At 43.9% G+C, this 18,929-nt stretch overlaps 3 protein-coding genes across 4 annotated transcripts in view; 1 reads left to right on the top strand and 2 right to left on the bottom strand.

Moving 5' to 3' along the window:
• The window catches only part of l(2)05287 (WD repeat-containing protein l(2)05287), a 74,608-nt gene extending 59,686 nt beyond the window's left edge, over positions 1–14,922 (bottom strand). The window contains exons 1-6 of the mRNA XM_065453133.2: positions 14,760–14,922; positions 11,934–12,063; positions 9,878–9,943; positions 5,182–5,293; positions 3,320–3,506; positions 2,816–2,923 (exon numbers count right to left, since the gene is read on the bottom strand). Coding sequence (XP_065309205.2) covers positions 2,816–2,923; positions 3,320–3,506; positions 5,182–5,293; positions 9,878–9,943; positions 11,934–12,063; positions 14,760–14,845 — 689 coding nt within the window. The 5' untranslated portion in view covers positions 14,846–14,922. The remainder of the gene's footprint in view (positions 1–2,815; positions 2,924–3,319; positions 3,507–5,181; positions 5,294–9,877; positions 9,944–11,933; positions 12,064–14,759) is intronic.
• Positions 14,923–15,295: 373 nt separating this feature from the next.
• Positions 15,296–16,860, top strand: Bet5 (blocked early in transport 5). Its single transcript, XM_065453141.2, has 4 exons — positions 15,296–15,464; positions 15,539–15,609; positions 15,667–15,805; positions 16,727–16,860. Exons 1-4 carry the CDS (start codon positions 15,366–15,368, stop codon positions 16,841–16,843), a joined length of 426 nt encoding a protein of 141 aa, XP_065309213.1. The 5' UTR covers positions 15,296–15,365; the 3' UTR covers positions 16,844–16,860.
• LOC135919372 (WD repeat-containing protein 44) overlaps positions 16,833–18,929 on the bottom strand; it is a 42,798-nt gene continuing 40,701 nt past the window's right edge. For both annotated transcript variants that reach the window (XM_065453139.2, XM_065453138.2), the window contains exon 18: positions 16,833–17,076. In XM_065453139.2, the coding sequence (XP_065309211.1) occupies positions 16,886–17,076 (191 nt within the window). In that variant the 3' untranslated portion in view covers positions 16,833–16,885. The remainder of the gene's footprint in view (positions 17,077–18,929) is intronic.

The raw sequence follows: 18,929 nt of genomic DNA on the forward strand, positions 1-18,929 counted from the left end.
AGGAATACTCTTGTGCACCGCAAAGCCCATCGTCCAAGCCTCCCTGTGAGATCTTTTAAGGACGAAAGCCAACAGAGAGCGTGGTGGTCTGTTACAATGGAAAAGGGCCTGCCGTATAAATGGGGGCGGAATTTCGCCACTGCCCACACAACGGCCAAACATTCACGCTCGGTAATAGGCTAGTTTCGCTCCACAGGTGACAAAGATGGCTAGCGTACGCGATGACACGTTTATGGGCGTGTTGAACTTGTGCCAAGACGGCACCGATTCCGTGGCCACTGGCATCGGTGTGCCCCTCTGTAGGGGCTAAAGTAGCGAAGTGTCCTAGAATCGGTGGGGTGGTGAGCATGGTGGTAAGGCGAGTATCTATAAAGGGCTGTGACGGGCGAGCCATCAACTTGGACGTCAAGAAAGTTATGTCTCGTAAAGAGCGTCAAAGGAGGATTTTGCGGCAAATCCGACATTGCAGCGCCACCTCGAGGTGCCGCATTGCCTAGTTTTCCTGCTGGGATGGTCCTGGGTAGGTCGGCGACGGCGAGCGGTGAAGCTGGGGCGGACATGGATGGCGACGTTGAGGCGGGAGCGAGCGAGCATAGCGGCGAGTCGAGGTAGTGGCGTCAGAAGCGTCGTAGAAGCGACGGTGTGAGGAACTTCGGGGTGAACTTGGATTCCGGAAGGTGTTTCGAGGAGGGGACGCCCAACGGCTCCGGCAGTGATGGGAAACGTGACCGATTCGGCCGCAGCAGAAACAGATCGGCCTGACGTCAGGTGTACACTAGTCGGAGGGATTCCTGGTAGCGTAAGGATAACGGACACTGTGAGGTGGACTGCGATAGAACCGAGGCATAGGAGCAGGGTGGGTGTCAGGGTGACCCAAGGAGCTTGGAAGACCCATATAACTGATTTCCTGACGTACCACGGACTGGATCAGCAACATCGTCTCAGCAGTGTTGTTTCAAGATGTCTGTTGAGGCGAGGTAGTAAACGCTGCTTCGAGTTCGTGGCATACAATTCGGGTCATGTTTTCGCTTGGTGGTGGTGAGCTAGATTGGTCGGTACAGGAAGAGGTCGCTGCAGTATTTGGAAGCCGTGTAAACTGATTGTATATACAACACTCTTCACCTGCCAGAAACAACGGCATTCGTTGATGATGGCGTTGACAGTCGATAAGTTTCTGAAGACCACAAGGTTGAATGCGTCGTCCGCGATGCCTTTGATAATGTGTCCAACCTTGTCCGCCTCTGGCATGGACGTGTCGATTATATGACAGAGGGCTAGGACGTCCTGAATGTAGGAGACATAAGACTCGGTAGCAGTTTAGGCACACATAGCAAGTTGTTGCTTGGTGGCTAGTTGTTGACCGGTCGGATTACCAAAAACGTCGGACAGCTTTTCTTTGAACAAGACCCAGCTGGTTAGCTCTTCCTCATGTGCATAAAACCACATTCGCGGTGTTCCGTCGAGGTAGAACACAACATTGGCCAGCATTATGGTCGGATCCCACCTGCTCACCTTGCTGACGCCCTCATACATCTTCAACCATTCTTCTATGTCAACACCATCGAGGCCGATGAACTTGCCAGGGTCTTGCAGCTGAGGTAGAGCAACGTACGGGGTATGCGTAGTCGGCATTGCAGCTGCAGATGCGGTGCCTTCCACTGGAAGCATGGTCCGAGGCTGGGTGAAACGTCCGCTGCAGAGCTCCATGGTGAAGATGCGTACCCAGCACCTCCACCAATATGTCACGGGTACTAGACTATGTACACGGTGTATTTACAAAGCATATACAAACAGCTGCCGAGAATCCTGAGAGGCTGTTGCCATTTTGTCGTCTTCACTGTCGACGACCTTGTTCTCTTTTCCTACCGTAACAATATATATATGTGTGTGGAACACTCTCACAATAGACAGTTTTATTTTAGCATACGCTATAAAACAGGTCATGACTGCGCATGCACAGAATGCTAAACGACCCATAGCGTATAGCATACGCACGCTATTTCTCAGGTTTAGCGTTAGCGTGCTTGCATGAAATATGGCAGCAGTCTCAGCTGCCCGCTTCGAATTGAATCTGGCGCTGCTTCTGTAAAATAAACTTCGCTCATAGCAAATGACTGCGTAAACGGCTTTCGCTTAGTCTCAGGCCGCTTCGACGACAGAGCATTACGGATAACCTTGTGGTGTTTTCGAGATCGCTTCTCGTTTTGAATGAGTCGATGCCTCACAATAGTTGCGTACGCTTAACTAAAATTGTCTAATTTGTGGTTTCTTCAGCATACCCGTAACAAAAAGAGCTTTCATGTTGTGTTGTTGCGTGCTAATGCAACTGGTGCCTACAAATATGTGCCTTGTGCACATATGCGTGCAGCTTGACATATAACAGTAGGCATGAAGAATGCAAGGTACTTCGTTGCCATCACTGGTCATCACATTGCAATAAGGAAAGAAAGCCACCAGAGGCTACAGCATCTGTCAATTAAATCCTCAGCAGTGATACAGAATAAGTGTTCCTGCACTTACATCACAGACAATCTGGACATTTAATGTAATGTTTCAATGGAGCGTTTGCCGGGCACTTTAGCCTGGCATAAAATGTGCAATGGTGCATAAAGGAGGGACATAAAATAGGATTTTTACTGCACAGTAGCTCAAATATACTGCTTACTTGCCATCTCCACCTCCTGTATTTCAAAGTACTATTTTTCTCAAAACATACTAATTAAATAGCCAATATATGGCCACTCAACGCATTACCACCCTGGGAACAGGCAGTGTGAATCATTTAGCCACTTAGAGGATGGCAGCAGTGACTTACCAGATGGTGATGCGTCCCAAGGTGTCACCAGTAGCAAGTGATGCCTCGGTGGGGTGGCAGGCTACACAGGAGAACTTTACACCTTTCTTGTGGCCCATGGCTCGAAACCTGTGATTATAACAAGTCATACAAAGGATTACAGTGCTTTGAATGACTGTGATTACAAACATACAAAGGAGACATTCAGTGAGAACAATGAAACTAGCAAAAGTAAGAAATACCAGCCCCTAATCTCATGCCTACCAACACATCACTACTTAGAGCATCGATGAAGATAAGGGGGATCCAGAATCAAGACTTACGAAAAATCAGGACTGCCATTACACCTCAGAATTGGCACACAGAAGTACCTGTCTTACAAGGACAGTACTGAAAATTGATGCATCTGCACAAAAGTTAATTTACAGTAGCATAACCTCAACAGTGCACTGCTGTTTCTAGATAATTTCAGAAATGTTTAAAAGGTACTATATGTCTCCACTTGGAGCAAAACAAGAAACATACACAGCTGCAGGTTGGGAAGGCAGCCCAGAAGTTCCAACAAAGAGCTTAGCCTTGTAGATGGCTGCATAGAAACCACATCCTGAGTTGAACGCAATGGGAGATGAGCTGCTTGTGGCCACCTTCTCCACCAGCACCTGGCCTTCTCCGCCATCACGAGGCAGGCACTCAAGCTTCCCGTGACTGGCATCTGTCAAACAGAACATCAAGTTCGGATAGTCGGTGTGTCAATAATACCGATATACATGTATAGGAGCTACACTATCTTTTTGAAGACTTTGACAAAGGGCAGCACTTACACAGGACCAGGCAATTTGGTCAAATTTTTCTGGCTATGAGTTCTGGGAACGTATACACTTTTCCATAAAGCACCTTCCTCGATTTGTTCGTTGCAGCAAGCTGCTCTTTCTTTTTCAGCTACCTACATATATACTTGTTGACGCCAAAGTTGTGACCGGCTGCTCACTTGCCGTGCTCTTTGGCATATGCAACAACCTAGAGCTTAAATACAGCAGCGTAAGCTATCAAGTGCTACTTCTACACTACGAACTCCATGCAGCTGACAGGTGAGCTGACAGGTAAGCCGAAGGAGCTGGCTGAGCTGGCTGTAAAAACTAACCACACAAAGAAAAGACAGTGCTGGCGACTTGCGCAGTGCCACAAAGGAACACAAATCAGATGGTTGTGGCCACACCCTGGACGTCGGAGATCAAAGCAAATTTTACGCCATCTGGTAACGATTACTTTTCGGTTCGAATTTTCTTTTTTCCAAATTTTAGGCTGCCTAGATCGTGGTGCAGTCCATACTTAAGATTATATGGTATATATACTGAAACCACTGCGCAAAACAATGTGATGCACCGACGCATCTGCATGTCCTGTTCCCATATGTTGTGGTTTCTGCAAAACGGGGTAGCGAAAAATTTTTGCACCAGCCATTTGAAAAGCGCTTAAGATATAACATATCGCTCATAAAAATAAGAAGAAAAAAAGCAAAGAAGCGGAGAGGGAACGCAATGCATATGAGCTGCCACATCAACTTCAATTTACCTGTTGCTATTGATCCCACATAAGCTTGTTGAGTTAATTGGCCAGTGATGATCGTGCTGTCCTTCAATTCAAGCACAGTTTAAATTAAAGCAATGCTTTTATTCAGTGAACAAACATTCACATGAAATTATTTATAAAGAATGGATTTGTCTCAAAAGAATTGTTTACACAACTAACTTTTATACAATTATCTCCCAGCTTAGACTTACTAATTTGCACACAAATCAGCATGACAAAAATTGAGAACGAAAAAAATTAAATCCTAACAAGCCTTAAAAATAGTGCTACTGAACCCTTTCAGTGTCAGGTACTTTCAAAGGGTATGCACCCCCAGTGTTAATGTTTTTTTCTCAAGTATTACTAAACAAACACACCGGTTTATTTTTGCTCATTCAGAAGGAAAAAAAAGGCAAATGGCAAATTCACTCTTAGTATGGTCCACCTTGAGAGAGTAGGGAACATATGGCAACATCAGTGACATGGTGGGACAAAATGTGGAAATGTACTGGTATATCAGCGACACTGAAAGGGTTACAGGACCATGAAACTTTAGAAAGCACATGTAATCACATAACACTAAATACTCTGAAATGAATGAGGAAGATATTACTAGCCAGACAAAATCATATGAGAAAAAGGTGTGCTTAGAATTCTCCAAATATATATTTGAGGAAAAACTTTCTGTGCTACTTGAGTAGAAGCTTGCTAGCAACCTTGATGTAACACCGAGATTTGTCTTCCGCACCACAATGCAGGGGAACATTCTGTACAAGGCACTGCACTAGAGCTAATGCATGCTACAAAGTCATGCTTACCTGGTTTTTGCCTGAGGACAAACCACGAGGAAAATGATGGTGGAGCATAGAAGCCTGCCACCTTAGACTCCTCTGTATCTTCTACAACACCAGGTATTGAAACCTCATGTTTCTGCACAGAAGCAACGAAGAGTAAAATGATGATGCCATTTTTTTTAAACTCTTTTAAAGTATGCGAGGCCACAGTTATACCCGGTCCCTGCACCCCCACCCCTCCCCACCCACAAAAGGACGAGGAAAGAATATGATGTAAATATGCTAAGAAACAGCAGGAGATGCAAAACATAAACCACATACTTTACAAATGAGCCTACTATGCAATCAGATGATGTAAAATTGGCTACAATATCTGGTGAAAAGAGAAAGAGCAGTGAAAGTTATGTCCTTAGGGGTACATGAAGTTGCTTAACAATGAGGCACTAAATGGATTAGACATTATGGAAATGTGCTCCGTGACTTGGGCAACCAATAAAATTTACCAAGCTTTGCTTTGTCAGCACCCTATATGCTCGTCTTATCAAGCACCTATGCTAAATTGCTAACACACACATAAAAGACTTATGCCAAGTCTGCACTTTCTTGCAAAAGGAAACGAACAATGCTGCCTTGACCTGTTTAAAAAATGGCATGAAGTGGCTATACTGGCAACCGCCAGTTTGTAAACAGCACACATGTTGTGCAGATATGTACCAGCTGTGCTGCCACTACATAGGCCTCACACCGCCTTGTCTGAAATTTTATTACACGCTGATAGCGCAGCCAGTCAATGAGGAAGAAATTAGCAATTGAACATAATCAAAGCGAATGAAAAAATGCAGCGGTGGCGTAGAGGTAGAACACCCGCCTCGCGTGCAAGAGGTCCGTGGTTCGAATCCCGGTGCCGGCAATTCTCCACCGGATTAAAAAAAAAAAAATCTGCGTGTTGATAAAATTGCACAAACAGGCCTGGATTGTGGCCTGATCCCGGTGACCAGAACCGGTAACGCACTCCCTCACCAGAGCAGGATTGGCCACCCTGGTGCAGTACTTGGCCACAACCTCCTATGAACACAACAATCAAACCCCGGCCCTCAGTCCCCAGCAGCTGCGAAGCAACTGACTACGGCGGCGGTCAGACCTGCGACGCTGCAGAGGGTGCTAAGAATCACTGGCTCCGGACAGGCCGCCATTGGAATATGAACCTGGCAACGTTTAATGCTAGAACGTTATCTAGTGAGGCGAGTGTAGCAGTGCTATTGGAGGAATTAGAGGGCAGTAAATGGGATATAATAGGGCTCAGTGAAGTTAGGAGGCCAAAAGAAGCATATACAGTGCTAAATAGCGGGCACGTCCTTTGCTATCGGGGCTTAGCGGAGAGAAGAGAACTAGGAGTCGGATTCCTGGTTAATAAGAATATAGCTGGTAACATACAGGAATTCTATAGCATTAACGAGAGGGTGGCAGGTCTTGTTATGAAACTTAATAAGAGGTACAAAATGAAGATTGTACAGGTCTACGCCCCTACATCAAGTCATGATGACCAGGAAGTCGAAAGCTTCTATGAAGACGTGGAATCGGCACTGGGTAGAGTGAAAACTAAATACACTATACTAATGGGCGACTTTAATGCCAAGGTAGGCAAGAAGCAGGCTGGAGACAAGGCAGTGGGGGAATATGGCATAGGCACTAGGAATAGCAGGGGAGAGTTATTAATAGAGTTAGCGGAACAGAATAATATGAGGATAATGAATACCTTCTTCCGCAAGCGGGATAGCCGAAAGTGGACGTGGAGGAGCCCGAACGGCGAGACTAGAAATGAAATAGACTTCATACTCTGCGCTAACCCTGGCATCATACAAGATGTGGACGTGCTCGGCAAGGTGCGCTGCAGTGACCACAGGATGGTAAGAACTCGAATTAGCCTAGACCTGAGGAGGGAACGGAAGAAACTGGTACATAAGAAGCCGATCAATGAGTTAGCAGTAAGAGGGAAAATAGAGGAATTACAGATCAAGCTACAGAACAGGTATTCAGCTTTAACTCAGGAAGAGGACCTTAGTGTTGAAGCAATGAACGACAATCTTGTGGACATCATTAAGGAGTGTGCAATGGAAGTCGGTGGTAACTCCGTTAGGCAGGATACCAGCAAACTATCGCAGGAGACGAAAGATCTGATCAAGAAACGCCAATGTATGAAAGCATCTAACCCTACAGCTAGAATAGAACTGGCAGAACTTTCGAAGTTAATCAACAAGCGTAAGACAGCTGACATAAGGAAGTATAATATGGATAGAATTGAACATGCTCTCAGGAACGGAGGAAGCCTAAAAACAGTGAAGAAGAAACTAGGAATTGGCAAGAATCAGATGTATGCGTTAAGAGACAAAGCCGGCAATATCATTACTAATATGGATGAGATAGTTGAAGTGGCTGAGGAGTTCTATAGAGATTTATACAGTACCAGTGGCACCCACGACGATAATGGAAGAGAAAATAGTCTAGAGGAATTCGAAATCCCGAAGGTAACGCCGGAAGAAGTAAAGAAAGCCTTAGGAGATATGCAAAGGGGGAAGGCAGCTGGGGAGGATCAGGTAACAGCAGATTTGTTGAAGGATGGTGGACAGATTGTTCTAGAGAAGCTGGCCACCCTGTATACGCAATGCCTCATGACCTCGAGCGTACCGGAATCTTGGAAGAACGCTAACATAATCCTAATCCATAAGAAAGGGGACGCCAAAGACTTGAAAAATTATAGACCGATCAGCTTACTGTCCGTTGCCTACAAAGTATTTACTAAGGTAATTGCAAATAGAATCAGGAACACCTTAGACTTCTGTCAACCAAAGGACCAGGCAGGATTCCGTAAAGGCTACTCAACAATAGACCATATTCACACTATCAATCAAGTGATAGAGAAATGTGCAGAATATAACCAACCTTTATATATAGCTTTCATTGATTACGAGAAAGCGTTTGATTCAGTCGAAACCTCGGCAGTCATGGAGGCATTACGGAATCAGGGTGTAGATGAGCCATATGTAAAAATATTGGAAGATATCTATAGCGGCTCCACAGCCACCGTAGTCCTCCATAAAGCAAGCAACAAAATCCCAATAAAGAAAGGCGTCAGGCAGGGAGATACGATCTCTCCAATGCTATTCACAGCATGTTTACAGGAGGTATTCAGAGACCTGGATTGGGATGAAATGGGGATAAAAGTTAATGGAGAATACCTTAGTAACTTGCGATTCGCTGATGATATTGCCTTGCTTAGTAACTCAGGGGACCAACTGCAATGCATGCTCACTGACCTGGAGAGGCAAAGCAGAAGAGTGGGTCTAAAAATTAATCTGCAGAAAACTAAAGTAATGTTTAACAGTCTCGGGAGAGAACAGCAATTTACAATAGGCAGCGAGACACTGGAAGTCGTAAGGGAATACATCTACTTAGGACAGGTATTGACGGTGGATCCGGATCATGAGACGGAAATAATCAGAAGAATAAGAATGGGCTGGGGTGCCTTCGGCAGGCATTCCCAAATCATGAACAGCAGGTTGCCATTATCCCTCAAGAGAAAAGTATATAATAGCTGTGTCTTACCAGTACTCACTTACGGGGCAGAAACCTGGAGGCTTACGAAAAGGGTACTACTCAAATTAAGGACGACACAACGAGCTATGGAAAGAAGAATGATAGGTGTAACGTTAAGGGATAAGAAAAGAGCAGATTGGGTGAGGGAACAAACGCGAGTTAATGACATCTTAGTTGAAATCAAGAAAAAGAAATGGACATGGGCAGGACATGTAATGAGGAGGGAAGATAACCGATGGTCATTAAGGGTTACGGACTGGATCCCAAGGGAAGGGAAGCGTAGCAGGGGGCGGCAGAAAGTTAGGTGGGCGGATGAGATTAAGAAGTTTGCAGGGACGGCATGGCCACAATTAGTGCATGACCGGGGTTGTTGGAGAAATATGGGAGAGGCCTTTGCCCTGCAGTGGGCGTAACCAGGCTGATGATGATGATGATGATGAAAGCGAATGAGCGCACTGCCAATGCTAACGAGTCTACTGCCATAATATGAATAAATGACAAAAGCTGTATGGCTCAAAAAAAGCCACCAAAGTTCTTGTGTAAATCTCAAATCTGGTTATTATGTGCATAACAGTATTTATGCCCTCCAGTATATTAACTTGAGCACAGCTTTTCAACTTTTTCTGTATACAACACGCAAAGAAATTATCCTCAAGAATGATATGCATAAGCAGCAGCTTGTCTCAAGTTCAAGAATGCCAAAATAAATAGTGCGATGTTCTTGGCCACACAGTAAAGGAAGTTTCAGTTTATGCGAATTCAGCACAGTGGCTCAAGTGGTGTCTTGAGAGCAGCTATTTGTGGACAACCTGCACAATTACAATTAAAAAAAAAAGGACTTACTCCACTAATAGCCTTCAGAATTAGCTGAGTTCAGACCATTTCCATTCCACTCCTCCTGCAAAATGCACTGTTCACATGCTTTCTTTCATATCAGATATCACATCCTTGTGTTCAATGAGCTCAGCAGACAGTTGTGCTGCAAATATACTTGCTTTGATCAGTATTGGCTTGACAATAAATTTACTATGATATAGAAGGCCCACATCACATGGTGTCATACACCTAAACACGAAGAGAATGCGTCACCAGCACCGCAAGATTTACAAAAGGTCGAATTTCATACCTTAAGCACAGAACCATCTGAAGGATCCCACTTGTACACAACACCATCAGCAGAACAACTCAGTACCTGAAACATTACAAAATACATCCACCAAAAGCCAAATGCAACTTCAAAATGTCATGTAAAACTTAGCTGTGACCATAACTCTTTTAAAAAGCACTTGCAACTCTGCCTATGCCCACACACACGTGAAGCAGGATTATAAGCATAAATACCAGTTCTCAAAACATTGAAATGACATACACTTCTGTTGATAGCAGTAAATAAGATGCTCTAAAGTGTGGCAGATTATCTTGTCCACACCTAGAATGATTGGTTCTACCGACTTGTTTGTAGGTTTATTAGTTTCCTGCACTTGGTGACTGCAACTGACTCGGATAGTTAACAGAAGAGTGATGGAATAAATAAATAAATAAAGAAAAAAAAGGAAGAAACCATAAGACACACACATCCTAGTCAATGCCACCTTCTGGCTTGTTTCAGAAGTGCCCTCCACCAGTTGTAGAGGCGGCACTTTGTTCTTTCAATGGCTTGATGATGATGACGATGAACAATGGCATTCACTTTGCGTTGGTGTGAAGGCAAAAAGTGCCTAATCTGACAAGGATTATAATTTACTACAATTAATGTTGCTGTCTAAAAACTGGATTGCTGTAAATATAGTGCTGTTGCCTCCATATTGAAACAGCAACTGAATCCACCAGCCTCGCATATAATGGAGGGGATGACTTCGAGGCTAAGGCTTTTGAGGAAAAATCTCAGCTTGTATTCGACTAAACATGATACATCTGCACCTGTGATGCACTACACCCTGTTTCAGTAGTTTTGTGCAGCAAAGCCAAGGCTATGCGACTCACAAGCACTGATTCTTGTGCAGCGAGCAGTAGAAGAGCAGTTTGGAACACGCTGGATGACTAAATGACCTTGAAAAGTGGTCTTGTTAGCAGGTGTTTACTTGGAAACTTCTCTACAGGCCACAGGGCAGTTTACTGTGCAGTTTTGCTTTGTTCTTTAATGAAACATTTTTAGAGGCTTTATGATACTGAAAATAGAGTTCTCCACCGCTTGTTCAAATGAAAACATGCAAACAACAAAATTACTGCAATGATGCCGCACAAACATTCATTTGCAGTAAAAAGTACAAACAATTAATTGCTTTGACAGCGGATAATTTCATATGTGTAGCAAGCACAGCCACAGCATCGTGGAGGACTCCTTCCTGGTTAGTGCTTCATCCTTTGCAAAAATGGCATCAGCAGACTTGCTTGTGTGGTATCATTCCAAGCTGCTCTTTTATGCGAAGGGAATGAATAAGTTGGCGTTGAACATGCTTGGAACATTGCAGAATAAGTGCCGTAAATGTGCACAAATTTACATTTGAGAAAATATGGCTGTACTTACGAATGTCAGCAAGCACACCATGCACAAGTGGCTGTTAAAAGAGGAGTCAAGAGATGGCGCCACCATCCTGTGAAACGCACTGGCAAAGTGCTCCTTGTATACCCTCCACTCCCGCCGTCTGTACAACCTTCCTTCTCAGTAACATGAAGTATCTTGGAAGACTTCTTCGGTGTCAGAGCGAATATGCAGTCATGGTAGATGCTACTGCTGCCTGCACTGCAGCACTCACCACCAGCAGACAACAAGGTGGGGAAGGGCACCATTAAAATTAAGTTTGGCCCCTTATTTGGGAGACGATGCCTGTAGCTTCCACAGTGCTGCACGGAACTACTGAAACAGAGTATAGGTACCCTGATGTAGGTTTGAGGTGGGCAATAACTTTTCACCGTGGCATCACAAAGCAGGTATTACATTTCACAGTGCAGAGACTACGAAACAACACAGGAGAGCGTAACTTGCACTTTTCATTGCCAAAAGCCATTTGGGGAATAAAATTTGCCACTGCAGGCAGTGCCGCTAGTAGACAGAATGACGTACACAATGTTCCCACGCTTGCCATTTCAGCCATAGCCCGGCATCAAAGAAGCTATCTGTCAAGTGCTCACATGTTCCTTTGTGTATCGTATTTGATAATACATGATTCCCGATTACTCACCTGCACCAGGTTTTCTGGGTTTCTTACAACAGCAACTACTTCAGAGTTGTGTTCACTAAAGGTGCTGACACGTTCTCCAGTAGCACAGCTGTAGACTTTTACGCCTGTGCCACTTGGAATGAGGAAAAACCTGAAAAGACAGCAATGGGTAGTGCTTACTGGGGAGCAGTAGGTTGAATGAACTTTCTATCATTGCTTCAGTATGGCACTATAATGTCACAAAATAGACACTGAACATCTGCACTGAGCCCACCCATTTGCAAACTAAGCACTCTTGTCTCATGTGAAGCTAAACAAAACCAAAATTGCAATACAAGTATCAGCACAGAATGCTGCATAAAATTACGAACAAATCGAAGAAGGACCTCTTGCAGAAGACACTTTCTGCTATTATGAACATCAAAAGCGGTGCACTTAAAGGGACACTAAAGGTTACCAGAAACTCAAGTTAAAGTGGTAGAGCAATGTTCTAGAACGTCTAAGGCGTCAATTTAATCACGAACAGAGCTTTAGTAACCGAGAAATTGAGGTAAATGCATGACACGATTTGAGACCCCCCAGCGACATTCCAGTACTAGCCCGATGACGAAAGGGCTCCTCATAATTTGTGTTACTAAGACTCAACTACTCGTATTAAAAATATCATTTCATTCGATTATAAGAGGGAAAAAAATGCTACTTGTCTACGTCTATTCGATTCTAAGAAAAAATAACATTTTGACGTTACCCTCCAGTAATATGGGTGTTCGAAAGGTTTCGTTTTCGCTCGACTCTGCGCCGCGCACGCTTTAGAGTTTCAGTACTTTCGTTATCGCGTCGTGCTGTGAGGATTCTGCTGGCTCGCGAAACTTTCATTAGGAACAAGCAGCGAGAATGCCACGTCCATGTGATGTCGTGGGAAGCCCTCATTGCTTTCCCGCTCCGGAGAGCCGGTGTCGAAGCCGCCGTCGTAGTACGCAACGACGCCGGCAGTGCGAGCCCTCAGCAGCAGGTCGCGCTCGTCGGTGCTCAAATCGCTGAATTTGAGCCCACCATCGCGAGCCAATCTGTCGGTGTCAGGGTCCATTGCGACGAGCGTCGAAGTTTGCGTCATAGAATGAAGTACCAGCTTATGGGCGTCTTGCGCTGGAGTTTGAGATATAGTAGCGGCGCCTGGTGGCGGTGCGGGAAACGACACCTGGGTCGTGCCAGCTTGGGTCGTATTGAGCCCTGGCTGTGGCGAAGCACGTTTCTAGGCCGAGTTTTGCGTCGATTCAAACTTTTTTATGCCCTGTTGCGAGTGCGAAAAGGCTCGTCACTTCTCACACACCACGCTGCGAGCTCGCCGCAGCCTATAGTTTAACGAAAACTGACTCGCCGTGTGCCGTGGGACGTAATTCGTTTCTCCTTCCGCTAGCCACCATACTCCCGCTTTCGCTCTGCTGTCGGCTCTGTTTCTGGCCGCGCGTTTGCGTTTTGCGCAGAAAAGCCGTAGCACCGTCTGCGGACGCCGTTCTACTCACCGATGGCGCAACGTCACTATGAGACCATGATGTCAGTACTCCTCGATCGGAGGGCGGGCGATTTGAACTGCGCTAGAGGTACGCGGACGCTTCAGAATGCATTTTCTCTCAAAATAAGTCTCTCCTTGGCACGAAACAAGCGTTTCGAGGTTTCTGTGATGGTATTTCAATAGTCCACATTGACTTAATAGTAACCTTTAGTGTCCCTTTAATTCAAGTTGAGACGTGGCATATTTCCAGCAAAGCTTTCCAGTCTATGATGTTTTTTTTTTTCAATTGGGGGAGAGAGGCTTGTCAATGTAATAGTACCAAATATGTGTTCCAACTGCTGTATCCTGTGCAAAAGTTTTATGAAAGATAATTTTTATTTTTTCATTCATTAACAAAGGTATGTTTATGTCTATTTTGATTTGCGAGTTGTCACAAAGTTCCTGTCTCTCTGCAATATATTCAGGGAACTGTCATAGGTACATGTTAGCAAACTCTGTCATAATATATAACATAGCACGATGCCACCGCTGTTCAAAATGTGATATTGCATGTTCGGCAACGTTGGCACTTGAAATAGCTGAGTGCATCTATGACAATTTTGATAGACTGACAGCTCCGACTAAGACAATTGCCGAGGTGGTATTACGGATTAAGAAAGTGCGTTACGCATTGGTAGTATCCTAAAACATTTAAATTACCATTCAAAATAGCTTAGAGTTCGCTTAATGAAATCGAGCATCACAACTAAGAACGCATCAACGCTAAATTTTCATGCAGCAAACGGAATTTACGTGGTGGAGATCGTGCCATGTGTACAGGGAGGGTCGATCAGCTCTTAGGAGAGCTATTATTCACGTTATACGCAGTCAAGCCGAGTTGCGAATTCTTCCCTTCAGCGAAACGTCAGTGTGCCGAAACATACGTGCATAAAACTGCCAGATTTATGTTTTAAACATGCAGGGCCACCGAAATCACTTCCAACGGATAGGACTGGTTCGATGCAAATGTAATGTGTAACATTTTGGCACTTTCTCTGACAGGAAGCAATAACATTTCACAATTAAACAGCGCGACAAGCTTGCAATCACTGGGATCGCACGTTACTGCGTGCTGCCGCGTGACGGGCCAAACTCATTTACCGCATGCTTTGTGACAACTGTACCTAACCTTGGATCTTCTTGGATTTCATTACTACTCTCGGCTTGACAACAAAGTAGTTGCATTCCCTTATGATCGGGGTAACTTCAGCCGAGAGTTGACTTCGTCTGCGCCGTTCGTGTTGTCATGGCCTTGTTTTCACTTATAGGATGATCGTGTAACTATTTATACTTACTTGGAGTCATAAGAGAACGTCCCTTTGTGCTTTACCAAGCTTGCTCCTGTCCTACAGCGCGGAGTTGACTGGCTTTTGTAAGTCATGTTTACGAAAGACGGCAAGACACAAGCATGGACTTCAGCGACGATGCACGCGGCATGGCAAACACCGGATATGAACTCACGGAAGCTTCTCACCGTAACGAGGCTGCCACTATGGCTGCCACAATCATATAGAGTTTCCTACAAAAATTTTTGTAAGAAACTTTATGGCCACAATGACATACGGCTAAAAGCAAGTAGTTTTATTTTACAAATCATGTTAGTATTATTAAAAATTACTATAAAGTGATTTTACACTAGAATTTTAACTTTATACGCAGACATGGCGGGACACGTTAGTAACGTTGGCAGCTACAACACAAGAACTTGAGTTTTCGTTGTATGTTCCTGCGTTATTAATTGACAGAATATAATTTGACAGTACTTGCGTTAAAAAATCTGATCACAAACATATTATAAAAACATTTCTGGCTTCTTCGTTATTGGCATCATCATCACGATCATCGTCTGCTTGCAAGCTGCCAGAGGAATAAGTGGCGCTTGCCGTGTAGCGAATCTTGAAATGACCATTCATAATTTGTACATATTCAGCCGCAATGGAGCGTTCCTTTACTACGACGAGTGGAAGAGGAACAAGAACTCGGGCATGTTGAGGGAGGAGGTCAGTTTACACGGTGCCAAAAGAAATGCTGGATCCATTAGCGAACCCTTTCACCGACTCTGCTTCTGTTGCAGGAGGCGAAACTGATGTACGGAATGATATATTCCCTCAAGTCTTTTGTGGCCAAGATCGCCCCTACAGTCTGGTGAGGACAATAAACCCGCGTAGTGTTCTTTTTCTTACCGCATAATGTTCCTCGCAGCAACGACGGCTTCCTGAACTTCAAAACCAACAAGTACAAGCTAAACTTTTACGAGACTCCGTCGGGCCTCAAGTTCATCATGAACACGGACACCAACGCCAGCAACGTGCGAGAGCTTTTGCACGACATTTACCATCAGGTAAACGGCGATATCTACAAACGTTTACGGCTGTATGCGTGAAGTATTTATTTTGTGCAAATTGCGAACACCGCAGCATGCTGCTCGTACTGAAGCAGTGCATTTGCTAATGATCTGAAAACAAAACTGCGAAATACAAAAACAACGGGACCACCAACAGAACTAACTTTAGTGTCCATGTTTTCTTTCCTCGCACTTTTGGTCCAAGGTGACCACGTTCCTAGTCTGCCAGCTCGCAGTATCTCTAGTGTGCTGCTTAAGTTACAGCTTTTTGTAATCGACCAAAGTACGAAATTACAGTAGGAATTCAAATGTAATTTGTTATCTGTCCATTTTGTACACTGCTTTACTGTTAAGTGCACATGTTGTCACCAAATCAATTGAGCTGTGGTCCTTAAGTTAGGTATAGCTTTCAAAAGCTTTGTTGCACGCACTGGAAAACATAGAACTGCACCATCACAGGCAAGCAGACAAGTGGTTCAGTGCTGAAGGCTGTACCACCTTAGGCTAGGTTTCGTTCATATTTAAACAGGATGAAAGCTAGGCATTGAAAGCACCTTTAGCTGCACTGAGGAAACAAGCACAAGTGCTAAAAGCAAGATGAAAAACTATGTTGCTCCCCCTGATGCAAATATCAGTCCTAATCTGATAGTTAGTTGCAATTTTGTAGCATTTACTCAGCTGCACCTTGCTTTAAAAGATTGATCATGCAATAAGTACATTGCGTCGAAGTAGTAATTTGAGCGTATGACCATTTTGGGCATTTCCAATTTTTTGTTGGCTTTTCTTTCTATTTTCTTGCATTCTAAAAAATTGTTCAAACACTAACCAGTGCCAACTCACCTGCTGTCCTGTACTGCAATGTGCAACTGCACGCCCGAGTAGTTTGCTCCAGATGTTTGCTCTCTTGTTCCTACACAGGTCTACGTGGAGTATGTTGTCAAGAATCCTGAGTGCCAGCTGGGCAAGCCCATCACAAGTGAACTTTTCAAAGAACAGCTCAATGCTTTCATTCTCAAGTCCCCACTGTACAAGTGAAACATGCATTTTATTCACATGTGCCTCCTCACAATCTCCCTCTCAGTGGAGGCTGGCCCTAGGACGGCTGCGCCTGGCAAACACCTTGATGGTTCCACCAAAGTCCGCACTGATGATCACATAATTGCCCGTAGCAGGGCTCTCTGGGACTGTAGTTTCCTTCTCATCCAACTGCTGGAGAACTAAGTCTGGGTTGGGTGCAAACACTGCTGCTGTCACCACAGCATTGTGAGCTGCAACATTCCACAAGAGATTGTTAATGTAGCACAATTGGAACCACACCTTCCAACAAATTCACTTCATCACCAGCACTACTACACTTCCAGCCAGAGGTACTTCCCAGTACTCAAGAACCTCCGTATCTCTAAAATTCCTAATCTTCTAAATTGTGTGTGTGGTCCTCAGTTGCCTGTGAATACTTATCCGTTTGCTTTATACCCATTCTTTAACTCCTAGAGGCCAACAATGACCACTTCTACGTACGTAGCAAAATTCTTTGCAGATCCACCACTTTCTATTAACTCCTTATAGATTTTTTTTCCTTTTTTTTTCATACACATGAAAAAGGGGGGAGGTGGGGCTAAACAACATTCCTTGCTTTCAAAGAAACTGTTCTTGAAACCCGTAAAGCTAGGTAGCTAGTGTTCATAGAAAAATAAACAAGAGTGCTGTGCACATCTCTTCTCAATGGAGCCGGCCACTGTGTCACGACACCTTGGTACCAAAGCCAGGAAAGGTTTAGAACTGAGGTTAAACAGCACGAATAAAACAAGGAAACATATACCACGGACATGATCTTGCTAATGCAGGAAAGGTTGGTAGAAACAAGTATTATCGCAAATTATTTAGTGCTCTGGTGCTTGCTGGTATTTCTTCAAAGGCATAAACCTAGGCATAAACGCTATAGACGACAAGCTGAAAATTTCATGTCAGAACCCCTTAAAAATTTTGTTTAATACACAATAACAAAGTTTCTATTAGCCATGCTTCAGACAATTTATGACAATCGACTCGACCTATGCATAATCAAAAAGGACCTAAACAAATTCACAGTTTCCAGAGAGCAGACATTACACAAACTGTCAATATCCACTTCACTTAAGCAACAATGAAATCTGAAGGTAGTGCTGTCTTTCCACCTTATTTTCTCACCACACACCACCTTTTCATTTGTTTTTTAGCAATATTTACCCTTGTTGCTTGTTGAGTTTGCCAGAATAGCGAGCACCATATATTGTGCAGAAATAAATTTAATTCAATAAGCTTACTCTGTTGCAGCCTGTGGAAAAAGTGTGGGCAATGTGTTTTTGATGAAGAAAAGAAAAAGTGTGGGAGGTTGGGGGGATGGCGGTCATTAGAAAAAAATTATGCGAGCTCATCAGGTTACTTAGAGTCGTTTCACACTACAACTTGATATGAAGAACAAGGATGTAATAAAGTGTCAGATCTAACGAAGTATAAATCAAATGCTTCTTACCGATATCAACATGTAACAAATGTACTCTCATAACAATTAGATATAGTGATAATAGGTATTCTCGAGTTAGACACAGCTTCCTTATAACAAGGTTCGGCTGTACATCATCACCTTGAACTGTTTTCATCACTCTGTTGCATTCATCTCTTCAAGACGGGAGGGAATGCAGAACAGGCATGAACGCTTCAGAACAGATGCTTACTAAGTATACTACTATTGGAATTTCTGAGCACACAAATGTCATTAAAGCATTTACTACACACAAAAATGTTCAGCATGAACTAGACGACGATTAAATAGACATGAAAACAGCACCAGCACTGTTTTCATGTGTCTTTATTATGTCCTTGTCTAATTTGTGTAGAAAAATTTTCGTTTAGCGTGACTTATCTAGCCTATTCCAAGACTTTTCTGCCTCATGTTTACTGCACATTGCTTTGTTGGGAAATCTCAACATGAAGTGCCAAGTATTGTTTCCTGCAAGCATTTGATCCAAGCACTCAAATGTATGGACGCCGGTCGGAATCGAATTAACCGGTGTCGAATTAACAAAAGTCTACTATACAATGATTTTAAATCAAGCATAACTCTATAAGGGGCCTCATTCTG

The sequence above is a fragment of the Dermacentor albipictus genome, chromosome 1 (assembly GCF_038994185.2).
Source record: "Dermacentor albipictus isolate Rhodes 1998 colony chromosome 1, USDA_Dalb.pri_finalv2, whole genome shotgun sequence".
Classification (NCBI taxonomy): domain Eukaryota; kingdom Metazoa; phylum Arthropoda; class Arachnida; order Ixodida; family Ixodidae; genus Dermacentor; species Dermacentor albipictus.